This window comes from Erigeron canadensis, chromosome 9 (assembly GCF_010389155.1).
Source record: "Erigeron canadensis isolate Cc75 chromosome 9, C_canadensis_v1, whole genome shotgun sequence".
In the NCBI taxonomy this organism is placed as follows: Eukaryota; Viridiplantae; Streptophyta; class Magnoliopsida; order Asterales; family Asteraceae; genus Erigeron; species Erigeron canadensis.
In genome coordinates this window covers 22,626,300-22,637,601 of record NC_057769.1, presented here as the reverse complement: position 1 = coordinate 22,637,601, position 11,302 = coordinate 22,626,300, and the positions used below count along the sequence as shown (strand labels likewise).

General features: G+C 31.5%; 1 protein-coding gene across 1 annotated transcript; it reads left to right on the top strand.

The window, feature by feature from the left end:
• Positions 1 to 3,975: 3,975 nt before the first annotated feature.
• Positions 3,976 to 10,955, top strand: LOC122583049 (sodium/calcium exchanger NCL2-like). The gene is made up of 9 exons (XM_043755490.1): positions 3,976 to 4,495; positions 7,482 to 7,706; positions 7,844 to 8,013; positions 8,130 to 8,275; positions 8,498 to 8,759; positions 9,324 to 9,463; positions 9,694 to 9,955; positions 10,207 to 10,476; positions 10,602 to 10,955. Exons 1-9 carry the CDS (start codon positions 4,054 to 4,056, stop codon positions 10,830 to 10,832), a joined length of 2,148 nt encoding a protein of 715 aa, XP_043611425.1. The 5' UTR covers positions 3,976 to 4,053; the 3' UTR covers positions 10,833 to 10,955.
• The last annotated feature ends 347 nt before the right edge of the window (positions 10,956 to 11,302 follow it).

Below are 11,302 nucleotides of genomic sequence, written 5' to 3'. Positions count from 1 at the left end.
CCCATGAGGCACTTCTCATCTTTGTACATCTCATCATCTGAAGAGAAGCACTCTCAGCCCAATCTTTGGCTATCAGACTCTTCTCATCTTTCTCAATCTTTTTACTCAGCTCAGTCACTTGTGCTTTAAGAGCTTTGTATTTGGTCTTGAGTTTTGAATATTTTTCACTTCGTCCACCTTTGGATGACACAACTTGTGAAGACTCTTTGGATCTAAAATCACTAGTCATATGTCCAGTCTTACCACACTTATAGCAAGTGACTTTGGACATATCATAAGCTTTCTTGCTCTTATCAACTTGTCCACTCTTTCCTTTTTCTTTAAACTTAGCAAAAGATCTCCTTCTTATCCTGTCAGCTAACAAGCCACTTCATTGGCTATCTCCTCACCATCAGATTCATCACATTTAGATTCAGAACAAACAGAGTTAGTGTTAGAAATCACAGGAATAGATTCATTGACACACGGAATGATCTCATTTGATATTGAGCTGGGGTACTTAGTCATGGATGCAACAAGTGCAGTACGGGGCTGACTATAAGAATCACCCATAGCTATCAATTTTTCAGCCTCTGAACACTCTTGGTTATGGAGCAAACCAAAGAGTCCAGGGAGATCAAGATCATGATATACAGAACTTAGTTTCACAGAAGAAATATAATTGTTCCACTTTGGTGGTAATGAATCCAAAAATTTGCTTTTCAAAACTTCATTTTTCTTAGTAATACCAACAGCAGCTAGATCATTAACCAATGCATTAAAGTGGGTATGAGTCTCAGTCAAGGATTCATTTCTCAAAGAGAAAAATCTCTCATACCTCCTAGTGAGAGTAGTGATGGTGGATTCCATGGAGTTAGAGCAACCCTCAAACATGACAGTCAAAGTACCCCACATTTTCTTAGCAGTTGAACACATTTTAATAGAATGGTAAATGTCTTTAGGCACAGCTTGGACAATGAAGTTACGTGCCTTCGCATCAAAGTTTGCAAGTCTCCTATCCTCATCTCCCCAATCTGCCTTATCCTTAACAATGGTTTTAATTGTGGCAAGAATGGTTGGTTGACCATCTCTAACCACTGCATCTACAACAAGAGTCTGTGTAGGAATGTAAGGACCATCTGTCAGGATATCAGGCATATTGTTATCGATGGATTCAAGGAATAAAGACATACAATCTTTCCACCCGCTGAAATCATCTTTGTCAAACATGGGTGGTCGGGTACAAGAACCATTATCTACATAAGATGACATTATGCTTTACTTTTAAGGAAAATAAGCAAGGATCAAGTCAAGTTAATTCTTAACCCCTGCTTTGATACCACTTATTATGTCCCAGAAGTGTATTAATATACCAAAGTATAGTGAATACAAATAGTTGTAGAGGGGGTAAATACAACGTTTCCTTAATTCTTAACTATCTTTTGAAATAAAGCTTTAAAGACTCAAATTGCAAAATATAAATTTTAAGTAACTAAAATCAATAAAACAGTAAACAATCATTCTAGAATGCAGATTGTGGTTTTCAAATGTAATCCTTTATTAAGATATAATCTATACAAAGAATTACAGGGTTGTTGTGGAAACAAGATAACCTACAATATCTAAACAACCCCTGAAATGATGAACAACAATCAAGAAGTTCTTGCTCAACAGAAGTAGCCCAAGCTGACTTCTTACAGGCTAAGCTGTGTGTAAGAGCAGAGAGAACTTATACAAAGAATGATTCTAAGGAAATGCCACAAATATGCATACAAGGAATGTGGCTTTTATAGATGAAAACCATTCTTCTCTTGGTATCCAATTAAGCCACGTATTCTTCTTCTATTGGACGATCAAAGCAATATTTAATCATGCCTTTATCGTACTTGTGGTCCCCAAAACCTGCAGCACGCCATTTTGATCCTCCAATAAGAATATGGACACGCATATGTATATCTGTCACCAACCTAAATTCTAGGAACCTTCCTAGTCACGTCCTTATCAACAAATCTAGGTTGTCATTCTTCACTTGATTGTTAGACACATATTGCTCGTTTGTCAGGAGCAAATCTATCTAAGTTTTTCCAAGCAGACTACTAATCCCAAGCTGACTTCTACTATCATCTTGGTCTTCTATCTTCAATCCTCCTCTTTGACTTGAACTGAATGCTATAACAATTTGATGCAACTTGAACAACACTTGCTTCCATAAGATAAGCAATTACAAAGTATGAAGCATGATCTGGGTCAGTTACAAATTGCAAGCTGTGTCAGCTTAGTCTGACCCGGATCAGATTACAAGAACCAAAAGATTACTAAGTGTTTATATATCAGATTTGTCATCACCAAATTTACAAATAGCATTAGGACTCAACAATATAGTTTACACTTTTAAATAAAAAATTTACAGTTTGCTAGAAAACTATAAATTTTTTATGTAACTAAAGTTGAAAAAAAAAGGGTAAACTGGAATCAATATTTATATGGAGTTAATTTTCGAATGTTTCTTCTTTAGCTTTTGTATTGATTAAGTTGTGATATATGATTTAACTAATCTAAATATTATATATTAAATTTTGTATTTGTAACCTATATTAACTCTTAAGATTTACGATTATATCTTTCCAAAACTTTTTAGATTTAAAGTCAAAATTTACTATGAGTAGGTTTCTGATTACTTTTGATTATTTTGATATCGTTTTGAAAGTAGTTTATTAATGGTGTATACTTAAAATTTACGATTATATCTTTCTATAAGCTTTTAGATAAAAAGTCAAATTTTACTATGAGTAAGATTATGATTATTTTAATATATCAACTATGATTATTTTGAATTTGTTTTGAAACTAGCTCATTAATGGTATAATTTTTTGGTCACTGTTATTCTATCAAGGGAAAATGCTACATATTGAGATGGTGTTGAATGTTTTAGTATGATTGTTTAGCATGGTGGAACAATTCATCATTTTAGTTTGTGTATGACAAATATAATTCGGAACTTATGAAAAACATGATACCAATTTTTAATAATACCTTTTAGATAAAAACCCTTGAATCCACGTCATGTTTAGGATTTAACACAACAGGAGAAGGCTTTAATTGCAAGGATTTTGGCTTGACTCTTTTCTTTTTAATCAAGAATTTGTTTCCCTATCTTTCTTGTATAAACCGATAAAATCATTTGATCAACGTTTGGAATGTTCTTGGTTGTGTTCCTTTTTTATCCTGAATAATTTTCCTGGATCTGTATGCAAAGATGTTTATTCGATTCTTATGGTTAATTTGTTTGGGGTTTACTTTTTAAATTAAATTAAATACATAGAAACACACTAAGAGAACTTACCGGTTTTTTCCATGTTTTTATTGCTAGAAAATTTCCAAGTTGATTTCGATATATCTATTTAATATATTTAAATTCTATTTTTTTATATTTTGATTAATATATTTTGGGACTAGTCGTCCATTGGACGGACCTGAACACTAGTTGATATAAATATAGACCCAAATTTATATAGATCTATGGATGGATATAGACGTAGACCTAAAGTGTATATAACTATATATAGATTTTCTCCGTTGTGTTTGTATGATAGTTTTATTTATTTGTTTTTAAGTTCATTTATTTAGGTTGAAAGAAGAAATAACAAAGGAGGTCGGTAAAATGACATAACTGTCCCTCACATGACTTGTACATGGAAGAGTTAACAACAGGGACGACTGGTTTTTAACGGAAGTCACACCACAGAGATGAAAAAAATCAAAAACTAACAGAGGGATGAAAGAGCCGTTTTTTGAATAACCGGAGGAACGAAATTTGCATATAACCCTTTTTAAATACATTTATAGACGACCTTGACTTTATGAATTACAGGAAATTATTGTATTTATTTATATTATATTTCTTATACAAATAGTTTTTGGTCAATCATTGGTTTAATTTATATTATATGTTAAAAATAATAATAATAATTAATACCATAACCCAAGTGCTCCCGACCCATATAAATTTATGAACCAGGTACCATAGTCTTTTTACATCTATAAAATCATTTCTTGAAGTCTTTACATTGGATCATGTCAAAAATGGCAAGTTTCCAACATATAGGCTTTACATTTATCATGCTTATGATTATTGGCATGGTGAAAGGCAGGTGGCTAGATCAAGTCGATACATATCCAACATCATCACATATCTCAGATGGGATTAACGATATTAACACTAATTACGAAAATTCTTCTAATCTTCGTATGACGACGACTACTTCTAATTCGTCCGTTTCCACAACAACGTTACGTGGTGAGAAGAGGTGTCACAGTATATACGGGTTCTTGCCGTGTGCAGACACGATGCAAGAAGGGGTGTTTTTGATGCTAATGTATACATATTTGATGATGTTGGGAGAGGAGTGGATACATAAAGGAAGCCAGGCTTTGTTTGTATTGCTTGGCGATAAGGCGATTGGAGCTAGTGTTTTCCGAGTGTTTATGGCTTTGCCAAGAATAGTCATAGTGATTGGTAAGAACCCCTCCATATTTGACTTTCATTTTTGTTTATACGCACATGCATAATGTTTTGGAAACGGTTTTTTTAAACGCAGCCTTTAGGGCTACAGTTAAGATGTATTAAATAGTTGTACACTTATTATAAAATACATGGGTGAGCTTTTAATATGGAAAGTACAAATTTTTTATGCAATTTAAATGCAGCCCTAAGGATTGCGTTTAGCATTTTCCTTTTGTTAAATAGTTAAAAAGTGAAATGTGGATTAAAAACAGGGGATTGCTAAAGAGACAAATTTTCTCGCTTAAACCACCCGAATACATTTATAATTGAAAGATGATCTTACTAGTATCATATTTCTTAATGAAGCTACACATTCATCGTCATCTACTGGTATATAGTATGTTGGTCTTAGATAAGTGGACAGCTAAGGCTCTCTTTGAAGGAATTTTATTAATTCTTTATAGTTTCGGGCATTTACATATTGAGTGTGTGGGCATACGTGTTATCACTTGTGTTCTATAAGAGTTCGTAAGTTTCAACTTCTAGCATATTGTTCATTTTAAATGTCACTGTTAGAGTTCTAATAATTAACATCTAACCTTATCGTTCAAGGAAAAAAAAAAACTTGTACGTTATGATGAATTAATAAAAAAAAACCAATAATACAAAAATATCAATTCCCTTATTAATTAAGTCGGGCGTATATATGTAGATGTTTATGTGCATGATCGATCAAGTTGACAAGTTCATTGAAGAATAATTATTAGTTAACATGCATATTTTATATTTTTTTTATTATAATTATTCACTACAAATATCATTGTAATTATTCATTCTTTTAATTAACATAAACAATTTATAAAAGTGTAAAAATTTATTCACATTAAAAGATGTGAAGATTTAAAAATTCACAATTTTTATGTATGAACTTTCATATTTAATTTGACACACCATTTCATCTACCCTAACTTTAATATGTAATGTGAAACATAAATGAGGTGACAAATTTAATACGAAAGTGCACACGTAAAATAATGAAATTTTAAACCTTCACACTTTTAGTGTGAATAAATTTCTGTTTCAATATAGTTTACACAGATAAGACTGTGATAAACTTTTATATATTGTTCACACTAACTAAAAGTCCGGATAATTGAAATACTATTTGCAGTTAAAAATGTCAAATACAGTAGTGTAGCTAACATGTATAAAATATTAAATTTTTATATCAAAAGTTCACTACTGAACTTTATTACTATATAAATATACAACTATCTAGATGATGTTTGTTTATTGTCTTAATAAATAAGTCGTTACTTAATCAAATATATTTAATCTATTAAGTTATCAAAATTGATTGTTTTTTTACTTAATAGACAAAAAACAAGTGTATTAACTTAATTTATACTATAAATTATTTATCAATTCAGACACTTTATCAATTCAGTCACTTAATTATTAAAAAAAACTACCCTTAATGTATTAACAAAACTCTTTCTGTAATATTTTAGTTACCAATACTGTCCCGTGAATTGACATTTCGTAGAAATATTTGGTATAGATCGTAAGATTTAGATCTAACATTTTAAAATTTGATTAAAAAGATCAATTTATTACACAACTGTCACCACTCACCATCGGAAATGTCCATATATAAAAAACAAAAAATATTTTTCTACGACAACAATTTAATAGTTTAATTAACTATATACTTGTTTATTTGTCCAATAAGTGTGTATTGTCGGGTGAGTACGATTCGGTTTGAATCAATTTTTGACTAAAACTGAAACCGAACTGTTATAATTCGGTTTTTGAAAACTAAAATCATTGAGTTTCGGTTTTAGATTTTTTGGTTTGGGTATATTTCTGTTCGGTTTTTGGCGGTTTTTAACCACTTATGGTTTGGGTCTAATTGAGCTTGAAAATTTTATAATTTTATACCATATAATTATACCATAATTAATTTAAACAGGTTTTCAAAACAATATTAGTAAAAATAACACTACAACAATGACAAGAAATCTATTAAAGTAAGTTGTACAAACTTTAAACAAATTTTACATATAACTGTTTATATGTTTTATGTGTTGTTTAATAATACAATTATTAAAACAAATCAATCTTGTTGTGTATTTTCACTTAAAACATATAGATGATATTATTATATACACCTAAAAATACAAATATATTAACATATATACCAAAAAATAATAATAATATGGTATAAAAATAAAATAAATTAAACAATATATATTTTTGGTTCGGTTCGGTTTTTTATTAAAAACCATAACCGAACCATAACTTTCGGTTTTTAGAAAACCAAAACCAATGGTTTTTGGTTTTTTCAGTTCGAATTTTTCGATTTTCGGTTCAGTTTTTGCTCGCACCTAGTATATTGTACCAATTGTTAGTATTGAATAGCTAATAAAATTAATGATCATGGGCATAGACCCATACATAACAAGTAAAGTAAATGTTATCCTACAATTAAACGATTTTGCTAGATACAACCAAGAGCTCTAATTAAGGTGTACAATTTAGCTGTATACTTATGATTATTCAAAGGTTAAATATCTAATATACATAGTATAACTTTTTCATGGACATCAAATGCGTAACATTTTTCGTAAAATAATTATATACGAGTATAATTTCTTATTTTTTGAAAAGCAAGATTAAAACAACTTACACAAATATTAACACAAATATTTATGACTCAAATTTATAGCTAGTGAGGTTTGTGCCCCGCTATGCGGGGCTTAATTGTAGTTTACATGCGTTGAACTTATTTAAAAATTTAAAAAGGAAAAAATTGTGAAAATAAACAGTAGCTTGTTATTTTTGCAAAATGAAATAAGAAACTCATATTACAATTGGATAAGCTAGAGTACAACTCGAAACAACACGTCATAAAATAAACACATCAGTTAGTATTATTTTTCTTATAAGTTAACATTTCAAGTTCTAAACTGACATCAATATATATCTCTTTTTGTAGTCTCTGGGGTTCTTTCTACAGCATCAGCTGCCCAAAACCAAGTAGCTTTTGGGGTGAGCATGTATGCTGGATCAACTGTCATTACGCTAACCCTTATATGGGGATTTCGCATAATATTAAGTCGAGATAGGCTTCGTGGAAAGGGATCAACACCCGAACTTGAACACCAAGATGACTTATCAGCGAAATGCTTGCCTCTTAGACATAAACTCTCAATTCTGAATGGTTAATTAGACCATGCCCTTATACTCATTTTATGCATTGAATATTAATATTTGAATAATCTTTATTATATAATAGTGAAAAGGGTATTAGATGGATCTACGACTTTGAATAATCTTTATTTGACATTTTTCGTACAGATACTGGTGTTAATATTGACAAGGAGACTGGAAATATAGCTGTAATTATGCTTTTATCCTTGATTCCATTTGCAGTGGTGGAATTAGTTGCGTTAATGGTGACTCACGTCACTGTTTTGTTCGCATTAGTAGTATCTGCCATGTCCCTGCTTGCATACTTTGCTTATCAGGTTTGAGAAATTGTCTAGCTAGTTTTGTCTGCTATAACTTAGATATATTTATGTAGACTTTAAACGCATGGATGATGCGCTTAATGTTTTTTTCCTTTTTTCAATTTTGCGCGTAGATTTGGAATCCTTGGATTCAGAACAGGAGTTTGGCATATTTGAAGCAAGAAAACTTGCAAACTAGATTTGTATATCATGTTCAAAGGCTTGCAGAAGATGAACTTATTGACGAGCATGGGAACCCCAAATTTGAGCCTTTTGAAAGGTTTGCAATTTTCTTTTTTGTCTTTTTGAAAGAAAAAAAATTGAACAACAAGTTCTACGCTACTTTTATCCTAATTTTATATCTGCAAGAAACCAAAACTTCTACCAAATGGGCTAACCCTGATTGACTGTTTGGAATATGAAGATGTATTGTGCATCTACCATTTTGGTAGACAACACACTAAATTGAATAACTTGACGATGATTCTTCCAATATATGTAGCATATTTGTAAGAGCAGACACTGATAACGACGACTGCATATCGCATGAGGAACTAGAACATTTGATTTTGAAAGTGTTTGAGTTGGAAAAAGATCATATATCTATCGAGTATGCAAAAGCAGAGATTTTGACACATTTCGATGATGACAAAAGTGGAAAGATCAATCGGACAGAGTTCAAAAAGGGATGCACAAAGTGGCTTGGAAAATGGAAGAATGATGCAAATAGTTCCGGTTCGCTTACTAAAACTTTATGGAAACAAGTAAGTAGGGAGCTTATTCGATATTAATTAGTATGGATAATCATAAATCAACCTAATTGGTTTGCCTAAAGATATGCCTAATAGTAAGATGATGAGATGTGAAAAAATCAAGGAGCAAGATTAAGAAAGAGAATTAGTGGAATATACATGTCAAAGTCTTAAAGTTTTTTTTTTTTTGAACGGCAAAAACATTTATTGAAATTATAGTAAAGATCTCTAGCAAGACGCTAGAAATCACAATACAAAGTCTAGAAATACAACAAAATTACACAATCTAGACCCAACTGCTAAGGTTGCAAAATGGTTGAAAAAACTTACGCCACTTACAGACGAGACATAAGAAAAAACCCCACCAACGAAGGCCGAGCCACCGGTTTTCATTTCGTGGTGTTTTTGTTGCAACCCCAAACAAGTTCCGAGGAAAAAGAAAGTCTTAAAGTTTTAGGTTGATTAATTATTAGACATACGAGTTAGATTAATTGATTAATCATTTTCCAATCAGTATTGGACTACATACATACTTGTAAACCATTTCATTCCATTTTCATAATTTCATATGCACAGGTTGAGAAAGTAGCAATAAAGAATAAACGTGCAAATCTCACACAAATTGAGAAAATCATGCCAAGAATCTTGAAACAAGTCCTTGAACAACATCAACTAGTGAGAGAGGATGGAACACCCGATAGAGAAAAGATAGAAGGGTAACAATTTGATCGATCATTATATATAATCATACTCCTATAAACATATGTGTACTCCGATTTGTAGGATAAGGTTCATGTGATAACTAGTGACATGTAAACATACCACATCATCAAGTTATAATTTAAAAGTTCTCATGATTCTTCTAATTTATATGGTTCTTGCATGAATTATACAAATATTTTTGGGTTGCTAAACATTTTCTAACTATGTTGTTTTTTATATGTAGGCTATTTTCTCAATATGATAAAGACAGTGATAATGAAATACATCAAGGTGAATTAAGGGAATTCATTGAGACTCTTCGTTTTGGGGTAGCACTAGATCATGATACAGTCCTAGACGAAGTAATAAAGGAATTCGACGAGAATAAAAGTTCGAAAATAGATAAAAAAGAATTTGTAGAAGGATTCATTAGATGGATTGAGAAAGCTATCAACTATGATCCAACCATCAAAGATCCAAAAAACGCAATAGCAAAGTTTGAAGAGGTAAATTGCAACTAATAGAGATTATTGCCATGACTACTTTTAGTTCCCTCCTATCTATTTCATTCTAGCTTTAGCTAAATTGTAGAGACTCTTGCTTCTTGAAGAGAAGACCAGGGTTTTTTCCTTGGTTAAATTAAATATATTTAGGATAAAAGTATGAGCAGAGTGGTGTAACATCTAGCAATTAATTAAAGAAAAAATCTTTAAATTTATTTTCCCTTTTTTTTTAAACGTTTTGCCTTTTCAATTAGGATTCTTGGAGAGAAATTGATGCGCCAATGCAAATGGGAAAGCCTAAATTAGCAAGCGTCCTCTACGTAATATCCGGTGTTGCTATCACTTACATCATTTCAGGGGCATTCATACAAAGTGTCATACAGTTCTCAGATGCCGCTCACATACCGTTTCTCTTTACTTCATTTGTTATGGCTCCAATAGCCATGAACGCTAGAATGGTAATCACGTCACTTCTTAATGTCGGACCACGTGTTTCAAAGAATGCTTCTTTGACATTTTCAGAGGTTTGTACACTTAAGAAATTGTATATCTTCTTATACATAATTTCTAGTTGACATATTTTCGAAAATGCTGTTAATTAGACACTGGAAACTAACACATGAGTCGGGTTATTATATATATGACGCAGATCTATAGCGGGTTGGTTATGAACAACCTTTTGGGCTTGTTAACATTGCTTACAACGGTATATATTAAGGGATTAACATGGACCTATTCGGATGAGGTGCTAGCCATCATGATACCTTGTGCAATTGTTGGCTTATTCGCTTTCTGGCGTGACACTTACCCGATGTGGGCGTCCATCTCTGCAATGCTTCTATACCCGATCTCAGTATACATTTACTGTGCTTTGGATTAATATTTTTAAAGTGTTTGTTGTCTAAAGCAAAAAGTTATAAATGCCATTGGATTGAGCTTAAATGTAAAAAGGTATTATTATTTCATAAATTTAGTGTATATATATATGGGGATATTTTATGCTTGTGCTTAACAGAGCTAATTATAAATAGTGTTTAGTGTGTCCATGTTTCTATGTGGGTTTAATACTACAAATAATACTCACTAATACATATGGATCTCAGCCTAAAAATACAAATCGATTACTTTATTTGAAAAAATAACTTAAAAAGAAGTAACATCAGGATCGAATTTCAATTCCCTATGGTTTCGGGTATTTACCTCTTTGGACACGTGCAGGCCGTGTTATCGCACCTTTGGCTTCCAGGGATATCTTTCGGTTCCAACCGCTAACATACTGTCCGCTTGAATGTTACTGTTAGGGTTTAAACCACTAACACCCATTCTAAAAATAAAATAAAATAAAATAAA

Bases quoted from the DNA above. Each gene is read 5' to 3' on its own strand.
- LOC122583049 (XM_043755490.1), top strand. From the start codon at position 4,054: ATGTCAAAAATGGCAAGTTTCCAACATATAGGCTTTACATTTATCATG. The intron at 8,276-8,497 runs GTTTGCAATTTT...CAATATATGTAG, and splicing joins AAATTTGAGCCTTTTGAAAG to CATATTTGTAAGAGCAGACA. The intron at 9,464-9,693 runs GTAACAATTTGA...TTTTATATGTAG, and splicing joins GATAGAGAAAAGATAGAAGG to GCTATTTTCTCAATATGATA.